The 20,043-nt window shown below is 37.9% G+C and overlaps 1 protein-coding gene across 4 annotated transcripts in view; it reads left to right on the top strand.

Moving 5' to 3' along the window:
* Positions 1 to 20,043, top strand: part of LOC138170723 (serpin B11-like) — a 70,470-nt gene that overhangs the window by 40,527 nt on the left and 9,900 nt on the right. For 2 of the 4 annotated variants that reach the window (XM_069100226.1, XM_069100224.1), the window contains exons 2-6: positions 9,170 to 9,254; positions 9,388 to 9,568; positions 10,727 to 10,786; positions 13,161 to 13,289; positions 15,553 to 15,670. In XM_069100226.1, coding sequence (XP_068956327.1) covers positions 9,401 to 9,568; positions 10,727 to 10,786; positions 13,161 to 13,289; positions 15,553 to 15,670 — 475 coding nt within the window. In that variant the 5' untranslated portion in view covers positions 9,170 to 9,254; positions 9,388 to 9,400. The remainder of the gene's footprint in view (positions 1 to 9,169; positions 9,255 to 9,387; positions 9,569 to 10,726; positions 10,787 to 13,160; positions 13,290 to 15,552; positions 15,671 to 20,043) is intronic. The other 2 variants (XM_069100227.1, XM_069100225.1) reach the window with 1 other exon arrangement.

Genomic DNA, 20,043 nt, shown 5'->3' with positions numbered 1-20,043 from the left:
CCTTCACTGGATACATTGGGCCAGGCCTAGTAATGGTTATAGAATAAATAATATTATTGACTTTAACTTTTTATACCTTTTTCCCTCTCCCTCTGGCATCCTCCTCAATCAGTCAAGGTGTCTCTTTGGCCTCCAACTACTTTTCTTCACAAGTTAATCCTCTCTAGAGCATCATGCTATTGTAGATAGGGAGCTGTCCTTGAGTTCAAGTCCTGATTCTGATACAGACCAGCTGTGTGGGCTTGACCAAGGACCTTAAACACTCAACACCCTATTCAACTGTTTAAGATTCTAAGCTATACACTAGTGAAAGGCATCTTCACACCAGGAAGCTCCTTATACTGATGAAATTATAGACTTGGGCCAAAAACCTCCCCACTAAACAAACAAAAACCCCAAACCCCGACATTCACTATTTAAGAAAGAAGGAATGATTTTTTTTTTTTGCCTTTTGGAGGGCAATTGGGGTTAATTAACTTGCCCAACGTTATACGGCTAGTTTTTTTTTTTTTTTTGTGTGTGGGTGTTAAGCGTCTGAGGCTGGAACCGAACTCAGGTCCTCCTGATTCCAGGCCGGTACTTTACTCACTGCACCACCTAGCCACTCTGGAATGAATTTCTTAATGGTGGGATTTTAAGTATCTTGATATACTGTAAAGAGGTATTAGATGGGAGTGGGGAATTTCTCAGGGCTCCTTAAATGATTAAATTCACTCCATTTCTCATTCCACCTATTTTAAGCAACATTTCTTCTAATGTTATCAAATTTTGATCAGAAATCTATAGTACATGAGCAATGGAAGACTGAGTTTGGACAAATAGTATTTAGTGTTGTAACCAAACTTACAAAATGAATCTAACATAAATGTGCAATATTAAAATAGTATGTATAAACAATTTCAATTAGCATTATTTTTCTATATCTGAATCAAGTTTTTAAGAAGTTTTCTCTTTTAAAATTCATTCCTTGAGGGGCCGCTAGGTGGCACTGGCCCTGGAGTCAGGAGGACCTGAGTTCAAATGTTGCATCAGACACTTAACACAAAATTAGCTGTGTGACCTTGGACAAGTCACTTAACCCCAATTGCCCTACCTTCCCCCTCAAAAAAAAAATCATTCCTTGAGACCTATAATCAGAGAAACTTAAAGTTGAGAACATCTTGTTCAACCTCTCAACTAGGACAGCAGCTTTGTTATAACCATCCTCATATGTGGTCATCCATCTTCTTTCTGATCACTTCTAGTAATGAGAAACTCACAGCTCAAATTGTTAGGAAGATCTCCCTTTGATTGAGTGAAAAACAGTCATTTCATTACCCTTTTCCTTAACTCCCCTAACAATCCTTGCTCCTAACTCCCAGCTTCCACTTGCATGCCGTGCTAAAGAGTCCCTTTCTCATTGATGTATAGTGCTATTAAATGCCATCCATTCAGCCTAATTCCCCACATAAGTCTGATTGCTCTTCCACATAACAGTCTTTCAAATATTTGAAGGCTGAATCATAGGATTATCAGGGATCATAGGTCATGATATCTAGGACTGGAAGAGGCCTAGGAGATGATCTAGAACAAGGCAAGGGTCTCAGGACCCCTGTACCTCCTAAAAGTGATTGAGGATGCCCCAAAGAGCCTGTGTTCACATGGGTTAGGTCTATTGATAGTTACCATATTAGAAATTAAAATTGATAAAACTCTAAAATGCTTATTTGAAAATAAACCCATTGCAAATTAAATAATATATTTTTAATGAAAATAGCTATATTCTAACAAAAATTACTGAGAATGGTATTATTATACTTATTTTTTGCAAATCTAATATCTGGTTTAATTTAAAACAGGTGGATTTTCACCTCTGCTACTACATTTAACTTGTTGCTATATAATGTTTTGGTTGAAATATATGAAGAAAATCTGGCCTTGTACAGATGTATAATTGGAAAAGGAAAGAGTAGTTTAATAGGTAAACAACATCTTAGTATTAATATGAAAATTATTTTGACATCTTGGACACCCTGAAATGGTCTCAGGGACCCCAATCCCACTGGTTTTTAGACCACACTTTGACAACCCCTGATCTAGATCAACACTTTCTCTCTCTCTCTCTCTCTCTTTTTTTTTGCCTTTTGGAGGGGGGGAAGGCAGGGCAATTGGGGTTAAGTGACTTGCTCAAGGTCACACGGCTATAGGCCAACACTTTCATTTTACGGATGGGAAAACCGAGACCTAGGGCAGTGAAGAGGCTTGTCCAAGGTCAGATATGTAATAAGTGTTATAGGTAGGATTTGAAACCAGGTACTTTGACTCCAGAGTCAATATTAATTCCAGAGGTCACCTAGTCCAACCCCAAAACAAACCATGAATCCCATTCCTTTCAAATGGTCATCTAGCTTAAATACCTTCAGTAACAGAAGATTCACTTATCCTTGACTTAGTCCTTTCCACTTTGAGGTACCCCATAGCCAATTAAAGGGTATCTCTAATTGTAAGATTCTTTCTCTCATACTGAGTCAAACTCTTTCTGCTGGAAATAGTTACCCACTCATTCTGGTCTTGTCTTCTTGAGAAGAATAATTCTGTCTTATTTCTTTTTCTACATGACAACTTTTCAATTATTTGAGGACAGCTATCATACATGTTCCCTATCACCATCTCAATTCTTATTTTCACCTTCAACATCAGGTTCAACATCATCCTTGTTGATGACTCTTATTTTTTGAAAAGAGTTCCTCATCTCCCAATGAAACAAATCTTATGAAAACAAAACAAAACACCTTTTTGTTTTCTGTTTCAGCAGCAGGTACATACACACACACACACACTCTCTCTCTCTCTCTCACACACACACACACACACACTCTGCAAGCTTATCATCCTCTGGGATTCTCCTTTTTGTCCCCTTTTTCTCCCTACCATGATCCCCAAATAATGACCTGATCAGCAGGACTTAGAACTGAAAAGTCACTTTCTTACTGGTATGGTATACATTTGGTATAATGAAAGAGCCCTGGATTTTGTGACTACTTCCCTACTACCTAAAAAATAATCCCATGTCTTCTCCCTTCCCTCCAAACTTTCACTTTTGTAACAATCTTTTGTGGTTAAACTCCTTGAGAAGGCCATTTACAGTAGGTGTCTCTACTTCCTTTCCTGCCTCATCATTCAACTTAAATGGTTCTCTCCAAAATTATCAGTGATCTCTTACTTGCCAAATGCAAGGACCTTTTCTTACGACTAATTCTTCCTGACCTCTCTGTTGACTTTGAGACTGTTGATCACCCTCCATTCCTTGATACTTTCTTCTCTCTAGGTTTCTAGTCTCTCCTGGTTCTCCTCCTACTTGTCTGACTGCTCCTTCTCAGTCCCCTTTGCTGGATGCTTATCCAGATCGTGACCTCTTACCATAGGTGTCCCACAGGGCTCTTTCATGGGCCCTTTTCTCTTCTATTTCACCTAATCATCTCATCACCTCCCTTAAATTTAATTATCATCTCTAGGCTAAAGTTTCTCAGATCTACTTATGCAGTCCTAACTTCTCTGTTGACCTACAACTTCACATCTTCAACTGCCTATTAGACAGACTATGAGTGGTATTACTTTGTTATAACTTATAGAGTACCGAATTTGGCCTCAGAAGACTTGAGTTGGAAACATGCCTCAGACACTAAGCTGCATGATCACTTAACCTATCTCAGACTCAGTTTTTTATCTCTTAAATTGGGTTATTAATAGTATTTATTCCACCTCACAGGGCTGTTGTGAGACCATTCAAGATAATATATGTGAAATTCTTTGCAAACCTGAAGGGCTATTTACATGATAACTATTATTAATAATAATTCTTATAAACATATAAATATATAATAAATACATAATATATTAATATATTGTGTATAAATTATATATAAATATACAATAAAAATAAATATGTAATTATTATAAATAAATATACATATTATGTATAATATAATCATAGCCCTTTGTGCTGTGATCATTTCCTACTCTGCCTGATTTTTTTTTCCACTTGTAGAAGTAGGGAGAAAACTGTAGCTGGGAGCAACAAAGACAAATTTCATCTATGTCTTAATTTTGATTGGTGATGCTTTCCTTGTATTCAACTATTCAGACAAATACAAATAGTTGCCAGAAGAACAGACATGGGGGGGGATTGAGCTGCTGAGGGGGATTGCAAGGATCTCTTTGCTGGCACTGAGGCAGCATTCTCTTGCTTTGCTTGGGCTTCATTCTGAGTCGCAATCCTGGGTGAAGGTCCTGGGGTGAGGAAGAGCACTGGCATGGAGGAGCTTGTGGCAGTGATAGAGAGGGAATCCTCCTCACAATTCCAAGGCAGAAGAGAGTGCTTGTGGTCACTTACAGACCAGAGCACAGAGCAGGAGGGGAGTAAACACCTCTCCTTTGATCATACAACCTTGGAGGAATTGAAAATTTACAGGTCCCTAAAAATGTCTCTGAAAACAGCTGAAGTTTGGGACAGTACACCCTCCACACTGAAGCCCAAGACCTGCCTTAACAAAGAGCTAAATAGTCAAGTAACTGGCTAGGAAAATGAGCAAACAGACTATAAGATCTTACTTTGGTGACAAGGAATATCAAAACATACAACCAGAAGAAGTCAAAGCTCCTTTGTGCAAAGCCTCCAACAAAACTATGAATTGGTACCAGGCCATGGAAGATCTCAAAAAGGATTTTGAAAATCAAGTAAGAGAAGTAGAGAAAAAATTAGGAAAAGAAATGAGAATGGTGCAAGAAAATAATGAAAAAATGAGTCAACAGCTTGCTAAAGGAGATCCAAAGAAATACTGAAGAAATTAACACCTTAAAAATAGACTAACTCAAATGGCAAAAGAGATCCAAAAAAGCAATGGGGAGAAGAATGTCTTAAAAAGCAGAACTGGCAAAATGGAAAAGGAGGTCCAAAAGCTCACTGAAGAAAATAATTCCTTAAAAATTAAAATAAAACAAATGGAACCTTTATGAGAAATCAAGAAATTATAAAACAAAGCTAAAAGAATGAAAGATAGAAGACAATGTGAAATATCTCATTTCATTGGAAAAACAGCTGACCTGGAAAATAGATTTAGGAGAGAGAATTAAAAAATTATTGGACTACCTGAAAGTCATGATCAAAAAACAGCCTAGATATAATCTTTCAAGGAATTATTAAAGAAAACTGCCCTGATATTTTAGAGCCATGGGGGAAAATGGATATTGAAAGAATCCACTGATCACCTCCTGAAAGAGATCTCAAAAGGAAAACTCCTAGGAATATTGTAGCTAAATTCTAGAGTTCCCAGGTGAGGAAGAAAATATTGCAAGCAACCAAAAAGAAGCAATTCAAGTATTATGAAAACACAATCAGGATAACACAAGATTTAACAGCTTTTGTATTAAGGTCCTGGAGTATGATATTCTAGAGGTCAAAGGAGAGAGGATTAAAACCAAGAATTACCTACCCAGCAAAACCGAGTATAATACTTCAGGGGAAAATATGGCTATTCAATGAAATAGAGACTTTCAAGCATTCTCGGTGAAAAGACCAAAGCTGAATAGAAAATTTGACTTTCAAATGCAAGAGTCAAGAGAAGCATGAAAAGGTAAATAGGAAAGAGAAATCACAAAAGACTTATTCAAGTTGAACTTTTTGCATTCCGACATGGAAAGATGATATTTGTAACTTATGAGACTTTTTTCAGTATTAGGGTAGTTGGAGGGAGTGTGTATACACATATATGCATATATATGCACATATAGGCATGTATGTATATATGTGTATGTACATGTATGTATATATGTGTATGTGGGCACAGGGTGAGTTGAACATGAAGGGATATCTAAAAATAAAACTAATCAGTGAGAGAGGAATGTACTAGGAGAAGGAGAAAGGGAGAAGTAGAATGGAATTATCTCACATAAAAGAGGCAAGAAACAGCTTTTATATTGGAGGAAAAGGGGGAGAGGTAAGAGGGAATGAGTCAACCTCACTCTCATCAGATTTGGTTTAAGGAGGGGATAACATACACACTCAATTGGGTACGAAAATCTATCTTACCCTCAGGAAAGTAGGGGGAAGAGGTTAAGAGAAGAGAGGATAATAGAATGTAGGGCAATTGGGAGGAGGGGCCAATCAGAAGCAAACATTTTTAAAGATGGACAGGATCAAAGGAGAGAATAAAATAAATGGGAGGCAGGATAGGATGGAAGTAAATATAGTTAATCTTTCACAACATGATTGTTATGGAAGTGTTTTGCATGACTACACGTGTATAACCTATATTGAATTGCTTGCTTTCTCAATGAGATTGGGTGGTAAGGGAGGAAGGGAGAGAATGTAGAACTCAGAGTTTTAAAAACAAATTTTAAAAATTGTTCTTACATGCAACTGGTAAATAATATATACAGGCAATGGGTTATAGAAGTCTATTTTACCCTACAGGAAAATAGAAGGGAAGGGGATAAGAAAAGGGGTGGTGGGGCTGATAAAAGGGAGGGCTGTTTGAGGGAAGGGGTAATCAGTATTCACACCATCTTGGGATGGGAGGAGGGGAGAAATGGGGAGAAAATTTGGAATCCAAAAGCTTGTGGAAATGAATGTTGAAAATCAAAAATTAATTCATAAAAAGAGAAAAAACAGAGGAAGAAGGTAACTGTTCAAAGGATATGAATAAGGAAGAAAAATGGTCAATTTCTAACAACTACATGAAAGAACGCTTCAAATAACTAATAATCAGAAAAATATAATTCAAAACAATGCAACTTTGAGGCTTTACTAAGACCCCAAAACTGGCAAAGATGACAAAAGATAGAATTGGAGGGGTTGTGGAATAATAGGCACACCAATGAAATGTTGGTGGGCAATTAATGCAACCATTCTGGAAAGCAATTTTGAATTATAGAAAAGAAGTGGCTAAAATCTCCATACTCTTTGAGTTAGAGATTCTGCTAATAGGTATATGCCCCCAAAAGAAAGCCTCTATATAAGTCAAAATATTTGTAGCAACACTTTTGTGGCAACAAATAACTGGAAACAAAGTAGGTGCTCAGTGATTATAAATTGTGAGTATGAATATAATGGATATTGTGCTATAAGAAAAAATGAATATGATGAATAAAAAGAACATAAAAACTTATATAAACTGATGCAAAATAAATTAGAGTCAATAGAACAACATATACACACATAGGAAATCTCATTAACTATGCATATTTTCAAGAAATGAAGTGAATGAAATTTTCAACAACATTTTATTTAATTAGCATAAATTTTAGCCATAACAATATCATATGGAATAAAAGCTTTCATTAGGTATTTGGGACTATTTTCCATATTAATGAGATTAATTTAATTTAATTTATGAGATTTCCCATGTGTCTCCTATGTCTTCCTATGAAATCTCATTTATGCTAATTAAATAAAATGTTTTTGAAAATTTAATTTCATTTCTTAAAAATATGCATAGTTAATGAGATTTCCTATGTGTCCAGACTTTAGGGACATGCTGTACAATGATTACATTAATGCAAATAATAAAAACAGGAACCATAAAATAATTAAAAATGAATGTTGCAACATTACAAAGAACAAATATGGCCCCCAAGAAGAGATATGAGAACATACCTCCCCTGACTCCTTTGCAGAGGTTGGGGAGGAAGGGGGCCTAGAGAGGGAGCATTACAAATTTTTTTGGACATATTATTGATTTTGCTGATTTTTTTCCTCTTTTTTTTTTAAAAAAAACATTCTTTGTCACAATTGATGGCTATTTGGAAGGAAAAGAAGGTCTAGAAGAGGGGAGGAGGAGGAAATCTAGGTGATTTAAAAACAAAATAGGATAATAAAATTTTATTTAAAAACTGGGGAACCTTCAACCCCCAAACTATTTTTTCCCCCAGATATTCATTGACTAGGTTTGGCCTAAATGACAGATTTGGTCATTGTAATGGTTGATGACCATAAATTAGAGTAAGATCTCTCACTGAGGGGAGCTAACCCTCCACTATGACAGTTACCTTGTGGAGGGAAAGACAGGGTTAAACCTCACTGCTACTTGGGAAGTAAAAAGCTCTGAGGCCCAGACCAGAGAGATAAAATTAGAGCAACTTCTCCAAGTTCCAAGCTAAGAGTCATTGCCTTTATACTCTGAAAGAATGTAGCTCTATACTGTCCAGGAAGAACTTCAGTTTAGGAGAGGAGAGGCGTGATCCAGCCCAACAGAGAATTGGTACAGCTTTGGAACAGAGCCATTTGTCCAACACAGATTCTATGTTCATCAGTGAACTATGTGAGAAGAGATCCCAAAAAAGATACAGGACAATGAAATTTGGGTTTCAGAGTTGTGAGTTTTCTTGGTCACATATATTCCCTAAACATGTGCTTCATTAGTATGTTTTTTAAAATTTGTGTCCACTTTTCTTACAGATGTTGTGTATACTGGGAAGAGAGTAAGTCCCTGGTTTATGGGTGGATATATTGTAAATATTGTTCTTGTTTTGCCTTTTGAGTTTTTTTTTTTGTAGTTAATTGAGTTATCTGATTTGTTAATGGAAAGTTTATTGGTAGGGTCTTAGTAGCTACAGTAGTATAAGCAGTCACCCACAGAGTTACCTCTAGAACCATGAGAGTATTAACAGCTCCCATTTTGGATCCAATATGCTAGTGTTAGTGAAAATTGAGAAAGTGAGCCATTTGGTATACTGGTAAATGTTTAGCCATCTCTCTGGGAAAAAAATGTATGCATGACACACTTTTAAATTTGATGGGCATTATTAACATTTTCTCCATTGTTTTATCAAATCTAAACAATCAACAAAACAAATTTGTAGAGTTTGCCAATTTCTGAGATGTAAATACACTGAAAATTTGACAGTTGATTCTCATGAGCTGGTACAAGTTGGCCCCAGTATACCTTTAGAGTAAGATGAAAGGGAGTGGGGTGGAGAGGGAGGAGGCATGGGGGGAAGGGAAGGAGGAAAAGGAGAAGAAGGAGGAGGGGTGGGGGAGGAGGAAGGGGAGGAGAATGAGCAGGAGGAGAAGGAGGAGCCCCATTACACATGTATATTGTTCTCTCCATTTGGATATAAATAACTTGAGGGCAAGAACTGTTTTACTTTTACCTTAACATCTCCAGAACCTAACACTGTGCTTACTACATAGGAGGAGCTTAATAAGTCCTTTTTCAGTTGATTGACTGATAGAAGAGGATTTTGAATCATCTAGTCTCAGGACCTAAAGCAGCCAGGTCAGTGGTGGGCTGTTTGCCATTTGTAATGAAATGTTCAACACACGACCATTAAACCTGGAATACCAACCTTCTGATGAAAGTCTAGGTTACCAAAGGATATCCTAACGTTTTTTCTTTTCTTCATGGACAGGTCTGGGTTTAAAATGGACTCTCTCAGTACAGTTAATACTGAATTCGGCTTGGATGTTTTTAAAGAGCTGAGCAGGAACCATGTTGAGGACAATGTCTTCTTTTCCCCTGTGAGTTTGCTTTATGCCCTGAGTATGCTTTTCCTGGGTTCTCGAGGCAACAGCGCAGCACAAATAGGAAAGGTATGTATGGTTTGGGCTAAGTGTTTACCTATGGGCCTTCGGGGATTCTCTCCGTGAGTTAAGCCCTTCACATCTATCACATTTCAGAGATTGCTATACCGTGGAACACTAAATACCATGAACCAACTCATGTTTCTCAAAAAAGAAGAGGTAGCTTTAAAGGGAATAGACTTAATAGAACTGTACTGTAGGAGGACTTTGGAGTATCCCATTCTTGTAGCTACTGTCAAAAAGGTTTGGGTTAGCTTTTGAACTGGAGGTGTCTGCCTAACTTCAGTCTAGCTCTATTGCTTTCTATCACATAGTAACAGAGAGTTTTTGGGATTCTCTGTTGGAATTTTCTGGGCATTTCTCATCACTGAAAGCAATCCTTCTTTATGTGATGCTCAAAGCTGTGTGTCTGGGTGTGGGGTGGAGATGAGATGGGGATAGGAAGAGTAGTTGGCATCAGTAAACTTCTGCTCATTAGTCAATGCATAAATGTCTTTGTAATAAGGGTTGCCAATAAGTTGGGCTTTATGTGTATTTACATACCTATATGTAAATATATATTTTTACAGAAACATCTCACTTCCTTCACCAAATCACTGCATTAATTAGCAGCACCAGTAGAGAGAGAATCAATCAATTGATCAGCAAGCACTGATTTACGAATATTATATTCCAGACACTGCTGGGCTTTGGGAATATGATACAAAATGAAACAATTCTTGTCCTTAATGAATATAGCTTTTATAAAAATGGTCTCCCATCTACCTCTCAGTAATAGATGGGCAGCTGTTGGTCTCAATTTCACTATGATTATCCTTTTCTGTGACCCTTAGCTAATCCAGTGGATTAGATGATGGACAGAAAATACATTTGATAGACCTTTAATACATTTCAAGTCTCTTACCCACTTTAGTTATGTCCATACTTCTTTGTTCTTCATCCTTCTCCTCTCTATAACTCTGTGTACTTTTGGATTATTTCTTACTTACAATCAGTGTGCTGTGATAAAAGACACCATAGAATACCCTATATAATTGTAGATAGGCCTGGCATAATAGCTACTGTTATCTAAAACATTAACATATCAACATGGCAGAGTTGCTTATAATGAATAACCTCCATGTATCCTTCCTTTATTTCCTCTGAAGTTGATCTCTCTTGTCTTAGGTGTTACACTTCAGTTATGTGAATGAATCATCAAATCCAGAGCTCGGGAAATCTTCTAAGGTATGATATTGTTGTTGTTCAGTCATTTCAGTTGTGTCTGACTCTTTGTGACTCCATTTAGGGTTTTCTTGGCAAAGATATTGGCGTGTTTTACCATTTCCTTTTCCAGATGAGCAAGCAGGTTTAAGTGACTTTCTCAGGGTCACACAGCTAGTAAATGCTCTATCCATTGTGCCACCTAGCTGCCCTAAGGTATGAAAACTACTGCTCAAAAGATAAGTCGATCCTAATATAACAGGATGAAGCAATATTAATCAAGCAGAGTTAGGATCAGTAACCTTATTCATTCTGCTTCTCAATTAGCTTAGTGAAGACTATTGTAATAGTCTAGGTAGAAGTGATGAAGGCCTGAACTAGAGAGAGGAGGACAGATGATAAAGATGTGGAAGTAAAATCAGCAGGACTTGGCAACTTTTCTATGGAGAAGGATGAGGAGAGAAGAATCAAAGGTGATCCTAAGAGTACAAATATGGGTGACTAATGGAAACAGGGAGATTTGAACGGTAGGCAGTGATTAGTTCTGTCTTGAATGTGTTGAGTTTGAAATATCAGTGGGATATCCAAGTGAAAATGGCCAAAGGAACTAGAATTCAGCAGTAACACTAGGGTTGGATATACAAATTTGGGAGTCATTGATAAAGAATGGGAGCTGATGAGGTAGGTTGTTAAGGTAGAGACATCGTAGAGAGAGAAGAGAAAAGATTCTGGGATAGAACCTTGGTGCTATAGAATCCTTACTAAAGGGAGGAAGATAGATGGTGAGTCAGTAAAGGAATCTGAGGAAGAGAACAGGGGAAAGCAGGTTCATAAGTGAGGAGAGGAGAAGGGGCTGAAAGCAGCAAAAACTGCTTAGCAGTCAAAAAAGGATGAAAACAGAAAAAAGGCAATTGGATCTAGTGGTTAGAAGATACAAATGGCTAGCATTTACACAGGGTTTTAAGGTTTTCAGAGAACTGTACTTACATTATCTTATTTGGTATTCACTTAAGCCTTTCAGGGAAGTACTATAATTTTCTCCCATTTTACATGTGAAGAAACTGAAGATCATAGTCACCCAGTTAATAAATGTTTGAGGTAGAATTCCAAATTCCAGTCTGACTCTTAGTTCCAGTGCTCTATGTTGCCCCCTAGCTGCCATCACTAGTATCCTTGGGGAGAGCTGTTTCAGTGACTTGAGGGAGGGTCAGAAACCAAATAGCAAAGGACTAGAAGCAGTACTTAGTGTAAATGGAGTTCAGCTGCAAAAAGGAAGGATAGATAATTGAAGAATAGCTTGAGGCAATGACAAGTTTGCCTGGAAGGTTTTTAAGGTTGGAGGGAATTTGAATGAATGAATGAAAGAAAAGAATACTTACTAAGAGTTTAGTGCTAAGTGTGAGCGATTACAAATAGAAAAAAAAAGACAATTCCTGCTCTAAAGGAGCTTATACTCATAAGCTGGGAAGACAACACATATAGAAAAGAGTAGTCCCAGGTCAGATGGAAAGGCCTGTGGTCTTAAGGTTTCAGCTTCAGGGCAGATGGCAAGGACCAGGAGTCCTTAGGATATTTGTGTATGTGGATCTGCCTGGTGCCCACCACCACTGGGAAAAGAAGATTGGGCCTAAGGGTCAGTGTTCATCCAAGAGGAGAAAAGGGGCAGGCAGAATTTTCAGAAGGATATAATGTGGCCTGTAGCAGGGAGGGCAATCTTACTTGGCACCAGTTTTGGCTGGAAACTTCCAGGTGCTCCTAATAGTGTCTGGGGCAAACTTCAGTCAGGGAGGAATCTAGATATGTTTGTAGGCAGTGAAGGTGGTGGTGGTGGGGGTCCAGCAGATAAGATATTGAAGACAATTGAGAAAATGTGAATGATCAGTGAAGTAACTTCCTAAAGGCAACGAGAGGGATAGAATAAAAGGTAGAAGATTATTAGTATCATTGTTAGCATTGAGAGCTTCACAAAGACTATAATATAGGCTTATCAAGAGTGCCATGGAAGGCAGACAAGAGATATGTGTGGGTTTTTTTTTTTTTAAAAAGCTCAGTTCAAATTGGAATTTATAATGTTAGATTAAATCAACACAAACCTAGTATTGGTTGGCAAGGAAACTGAGAAAAATGAGGAAATCATAGCAGTGTGTGACATAATTGACCTGGAACAAAGACATAAAAACCTGAATTATAATTCTTAGGTCTTCAAGTTCCTCATCCTGGGCAAAACTTGTTTTTTATTTTAAATATAGAGTTTCTTTCTCTATATCCTTCAATATCCTGAGAATTTGAAATAAACCCGTGTGGTTATACTTTTGTTTTCATCTTGCAAAGCCCTTTCCATCAGCCAAAGGTCAAATAACTTAACACACCATTCTTTGTTTAATGTTACTTACTTCAGTGTGGCATGACTGGAGGGATCCATTCAGAGTTTCCAGCACTGTTCTCTCAGATCGGCGGGTCAAACAATAATTACACACTCAGCATCGCCAACAAACTCTACGGTTCAAAGAGTATTGAATTATATCCAGTAAGTACATCAGGAATGGCTGTATTCATGGCAAACAGCACTCTTGGAATCCCCTGCCAAGATATCTGGAACCAATGGGTATTTTTATTGTCATTGATTTGTATGGTCTAAATTACAGAATAACATTTAATAGTTTCTCCCAATTTAAAGTTGGTTTTGCATTAAAAAGCACCTGAAAAATTCACTTATGAAAAGACTATATATGTTATTCCCTTTAGGTTGGCCAGTTGAAAGGCAGATTTGTATTGGGTCTAGAAGACTGACTATGGGGTCAAGAAGATATGGGTTCAGCTCCTGCCTATGACATATACTGACTCTGTGACCCTGGGCAAGTCACTTAATGCCCTCAATGCTGCAGGCAGCTAAGACTGCAAATTGCAGAACAGTTGCCTATTTGCATTTGTAAAAGGGATTTCCTCACTGAGAGCTCCTATGCTGATGAAATCCTTACCAAATACACATACACACATATACATACACATAAATATATACATATACATGCATATATGTGTGTGTATATATATACATATATATATATATATGTTGATTAGTAAGCGATAGAACTAGAAAGTATGAAATCTCTTTGGCTCCCCCAAACAAAATAGAGAAGGATAACCTTATCTATGTTCCCATATCTCTACTTTCAAATGTAATTTCCACTGGAACAGAGAACATTTTAGGGTAGTGAGAAGAGCATTGGACCAGGGGCCAGGAGATCTTAGTCCTGAATGATTGACCATGCATGTTCCTGGGCATGTTTCTCCTCTGGTTTGCAACAAATGCCTTGTAGGAAGCTAGCAAGGGTCAAAAACATTGAATTTAGAGTTGGAAGGGAGCTGATTTAGACCAACTTCCTTCTTTTTTTTTTCTGCATTTTGGAGGGGGGAGAGAAGGGCAATTGGGGTTAAGTGACTTGCCCAAGGTCACACTACTAGTATGTGCTAAGTGTCTGAGGCCAGATTGAACTCAGGTCCTCCTGACTCCAGGGCCGGTGCTCTATTCACTGTGCCACCTAGCCACCCTCCCCCCCCAACTTCCTTCTTGTATGGAAAATAACAATAATAGCTAACATTTCCAAAGCACTTCAAAGCTCTCTAAGAGCTTTACATATATGATTTCTTTTGATCCTTACAACAACTTTCTGAAGTAGGTGCTATTTTTTCCCCATTTTACAGATGAGTAAACTAAGGTTGAGAGAGGTTAGGTAAATACTGTGTTTTAAAATGGGCTTTTACTATGTGTTGGCTCTGCCACTTAGCTCCTACCAAATGTAAAACAATGTGGCTGGACATAAGACAAACTCCAACAGCAAGCTGCTATCTCCACAAACCCTCTTGTCACTGTTTTTGAAGTCCCTGGATCATCTGGGATTATTGATTTGTGTCTGTGGGGGTACACTGTAAGAGATGAGCGACTGGTGAGCCAGTGACTCCCCTTATTTGTTGTTGCTGTTCAGTCATTTTTCAGTTGCGTTCAACTCTTTGTGACTCATTTAGGGTTTCCTTGGCAAAGATACTAGAGTGGTTTGCCATTTCCTTCTCCAGTTCCTTCTATAGACGAGGAAACTGAGGCAAACAGGGTTAAGTGACTTGCCCAGGGTCATATATCTAGTAAGTATCTGAGACCAGATTTGAACTTAGGTCTTCCTGACTTCATGCCTGGCACTCTATCCACTGTATCACCTAGCTGCCCCTTAGCCTGTCCCCAAAGCTTGCCTACCCAGCAGATTCTGTTCCATATGACTTTAGAAATCATCTGCTTTAACCCTCTGCAAATTGTGACTGACTCAAATAACAAATAGTTTTGTGGAGAGTGAACTGACCTAGGACTTGGGTAGATCTGGGTACTGGGGCTACCAATTAGCCATGTATACTTAGGCAAATCACTCAGCCTCCTGGGCCAGAGTCCCCATCTACAAAATGGGGTTAATTATACTTATGATACCTACCCCACAGGGTAGGAAAGTGTCTCATGAGCCCAAATGTGGGGGAGTCTATGGATGTTCTGTGTTTTGCCCATGTGGGTTACATGTGTCTGCATGGGTCTGTCCAAATGTGGTTCATAAGGAGACAAGACTAGATATTTCCAGAGTCTCTTCCTCCCAACCCCCCTTATCTTTCCTCAAGGGAGGCTTACATGTTACACTTAAAATACTGGTTTTATATGAACTGTGCTGATTATTTTAAGGGGCTTACTATGCTAGTGGCTTTATTCTCATTTGGTCTTCATGATTTTTTTTGTCAAATTGTCTTTTAAATTACAGCAATATTTAAGTTGTTCAGAAAAGTTCTACCAATCGAAGCTGCAGACTGTAGATTTCGAGCATGATCCAGAGGAAGCCAGGAAAACGATTAATGCTTGGGTTGAAAGTAAGACCAATGGTAAGCTTGAGTCATGTTCCAACTGTTGCCCTGCCAAGTTTCTGTCTATATTCTATGTACTCAAGAATGTGGGCAAGTCTCCTTCCCTGAGGAGATCCTGAAGAGGCCAGCTATGATTCCTGGCAATGCAAATGGAGGCCAAAGACAACTGTGTTGAACATTTCCAAATGGCCACTACAAAGGGCTGCTTTATAGAATAAAGAGTTGTAGGATGTAGGATGCAGATCTCTCTTGCATCTTGAGCAAGTCACTTAACCTATATGGGCCTCATTTTTCCTATCAAAAAATAAAGGAGTTAGATGATATCATCCAATTCTAATGTTCTATGTTCTTAAATATATTGAAATTTTTCATTTTAAACGGAACACACAAAGCTCTAAGACCTGAGTGATCTAAAGGGAAAATAACTCATTTTAGGAACAGATATATTAGAAATGGAATTTTATGGAATCTGAATGGACCCTGTAGCACCCTCTGAAGGGCCTTGGTCTCTTCATCTGTAAATTGAGAGGGTTGTATTAGATGTTCTCAAAATTCCCTCTTAACTCTAAATCAATAAGCCAATAATTTCATGAGCCGTCATTCTAGAGCTAAGTATAAAATTGCATAACATCTAAGTCTTTCATTGTAGTATGATGAGCTAGATTTTAACATTTAACTATAAACACAGTATTTGTTACTGTGTACACAGACAACTTACTGCTAAAATCTATTACAACAGATATAAGCAGGTCCTAAATGAAAATGAGGTCTGCCCCCAAAGACCTTGGAAATGGGAATGGTATCACCACCATTGCTTGAGATACAGCTTAGTGTCTTGAAACATGATTGTATCTCTCTAGCCAATGTATTCTATGTAAACTCAGGAAGGATCCATGATTTTGTAAGTGCAGGGAACTTGAGGTATAAGAATTTACTTCAGCAATACAGAGTGGGATTTCTCCTTGACTGAGTGGATAAATGCTAGGAAGATCCTAATTGAAGGATCTAGATGGTTAAATGACTTGCCCAGGGTTAAAAATTGAGTAAAGTATCAGAAGCAGGATTTGAATCTAGGTCTCCTGATTCTAAGTCCAGTACTCTGACCATTAAGCCACACTACCTGTTCATATTATTAACATGAGATTTGCTTTTATATATACACACACATGTATGCATATACATATATAGGTGCACACACATACATATATATATATATATATATATATGTTCACCCCCAATATGTATTTAAGGTATCCACACTTCTTATTAACTTAGTAGTTTAGCATATATCATAAATTTTACAGAGACACACATATACATATGCCTCTAAGATTTCTTGAAGGTCTCATATTCTGCAATTTTCTGATATGATACAAATGACCAAAATTATGACAAAAATTCGTTTTTTTCTTTTTTTTTTTTTTGGAGGGGGGAAGGCAGGGCAGTTGGAGTTGACTTGCCCAAGGGTCACATGGCTAGTAAGTGTCAAGTTCTGAGGCTGGATTTAAATTCAGGTCCTCCTGACTCCCGGGCCGGTGCTCTATTCACTGTGCCACGTAAACACCCCCAAAATTTGTTTTTCAATATTAACAATATGCTTGGCAATTAACCAAAGAATAATATGATTAAGAAGCTTGACTACATCTTATCCCTCCCTTCCCAATCTCAAGAAGGCTCTATCTATATACCCTTACTAGATGCAAAAGGGAGGTATCTTTTTACATTCTTCTTCTGTTGTTTCCCCTCTATCCAATACTATATTGTTTTTTTCTGACCTTATATTTTCTGTACCACTGCCCCTCTTCCTTTTGGAGGATTGGACCAAATATTTGGTTTTGAGTTAGGGCATGACATTATACATGAATTTATATAAATTTACAAAATTTAAAGATAAATGACAAAAAATGTACTCTTCTCTAAACCCTAAAGGACAAAATATTGCCCAATTTTTTTACTTTGTAGGGGTCACGATGGGATGCCAATTATCTATTGACTAGACTCATTCTCTGCCAGGTGATGTAATGGTAATGGGAAAGATGAGAAGCCTGCATTTGGAATCAACTTGAGTTTGAGTTGAGACCCTATAAATTTCTATCCATTATATCCTCTCTCTAGGTCTTAGTTTCCTACTTTTTAGAATGAATGGATTATATTAATATTTAAAGTCCCTTCTAACACTAAATGTATGAGCCTAGGAACTTGGGCATGATTGGCATGGGTTTGCCCTTGTACCTGAGTGTATTGTTTTCTAAAGCAAGCTCTTTGTCTGGAGGCCTTCGTGAATACACAGTAAGGCCTCTCCTCCTGAGCAATGCACTTAATCCATAGGTGGCTCCCCATAATGGAGTTAAATTTCCCTTTCATTTGTCTGGAGTTCTAGGTAATAAGAGCTACGTGTGGCCTCCAAGACCCCTTCCAAATTTATGGCTTTGTAATTAAAGGGAGAAGGAGAAGGTGCATGGAAAAGCTCCTGAGAATTAATTTTTGATCCTGTATTTTATATTTGCTTTTACTTTGTAAATGATTTTATTCTGTAATCATATTCTATATTATATGTAACAAATTTAAGCCTCTTCTCTGTCTCTGAGTGAAGAAGCTCATGAGTTCAAAGGTTTAGTCTCTTTTTTTCTCTGAAGTTAGATACCAAAGCCTTAAGCTTTTCCACAGTTAGTGTTAAAGAAAAAAAAAACTCTGCTCTTAATACTCTCATAAAACATTATCTTAGCATTTCCTGTAAGGTTTGTGTGTTGTCCTTGAGAAGTTGTACTAACTGACCTTGCCCCATCTTTAGCAATTACAAAGGTGGCCTTTTCTACTCACACAGGGGCCAGTGAGTTGCATACCTGGGTCCCTATCAATGACCTCAGGGACCCATATCAGGGGTCCACAAAATTCACTGAAACATTCCATAGGGATAGATAGAGGTGGTCTCCATTCCATGTGCATGCTATGTCCACTTTCTTTGATGTAACTAATCATGATCCCTCACTTCTGTAATTCTGGAAAATTATATGGTTTTTATTTGGTTCTTTGTTTTATGCTTATAAAAATGAGTTGTATCTTCAGTTTGGGGTCTTTTGACATTTGACCCATCCTTTATTAGTAGGTTTATCATCCTACTAACAAACTGTTAATTCTAGCTTAGAGAATTGCCTCAGTTTACCTTTTAGTTAAATTGTGCATGTGACAAGACCATTTTCATATTCCATAGGCAGGTGGCACTGTGGATTGAGTGCTGAACCTGGATTAACGAAGACCTGAGTTCAAATCTAGCCATAGACACTTATTAGCTGTGTAACCCTGGACAAACCACTTAACTTCTGCCTCAGTTTCCTCAACTGTAAATAAGGATCACAACAGCACCTACCTCTCAAGGATCAAATGCAATTATATTTGTAAAGTATGTAGTACAATGCCTGGCACAAAGTAGGCATTTAATAAATGCTGGTTTCCTTTCTTCCCACCCCATAGTGTGGGGAGAATCAAGCTAATTAATATAAAAGTAAAAATCAGTGTGGATGAACATCAAAATGTTAATGAATGAATGAAAAACTAATTTAAATGTTTACTATGTGCTAAGCACTATGCTAAAGTGGTAAGGATATAAATAGGAAAGCAAAACAGTCTCTACTCCTGGGGCTCACATTTAATAGGGTAAGAGAAGTCACATGGGATGGTGCAGCTGCAGGATAGATGGAAAGGTCTCATGGTCCTGAAGGTGTAGTGACAAAGCAAATGGTAATGCATCTTCATTAATGTCATTTCTGTCATTTAAACATCTCAATTTTTGGTGTTGAATCATTTTGACGGTGCCAAGGCTTTGGGTGATGAGAACTTTTTGTTTAAGTCTTCAAGAACCATGGTTATTATGGAGGCAGGAGCTGTAGAACCTTTAGAGGCAGGTTGCCAGGTCACATCTCCACAAGGATATGGATGATAAATAAAATCATTACAAATGTAGATGATTTCTGCAGGAGCTGAGCTGGTGGTCCTGGGAGCATTGCTATTTCTGGGCCTTTAGGATTATTGCCTCTTGGGGGCAGTTAGTGGTTGGTGGTGGTGGTGGGGATGTCAGGTGCCTTTTTCTTAGAAGTTGTTCCCCTGCCTAAGGGCAATGGTGGCCAGGATGGAAGCAAGGCTGTTGGGATAGAAACAGATATTGCTATCCTTGGGGCTCTTGGTCCATTGATGGCAGTTGATCAGTTGATCCTTACCTTATTGGAGGTAAGGATCTTTTCCATAAAGTTTGCTCCCCTATGTAAATAAAGTCAAATGTACATTTAGACGGTAATGATATAATACAAAGTTATAACACAAATGATATAGCACAAAGTAATCTTCATAGAGGCAGGTACTATGTCTTCTCCTTTATTTATGTCTTTGAACGACAC

Source organism: Petaurus breviceps, unplaced genomic scaffold (assembly GCF_028583685.1).
Source record: "Petaurus breviceps papuanus isolate PSGF00001 unplaced genomic scaffold, PetGlider_PUasm1.0 38, whole genome shotgun sequence".
NCBI lineage: Eukaryota > Metazoa > Chordata > Mammalia > Diprotodontia > Petauridae > Petaurus > Petaurus breviceps.
Note: the sequence above shows the minus strand (reverse complement) of the source record. Positions and strands in the feature narration are given on the sequence as shown.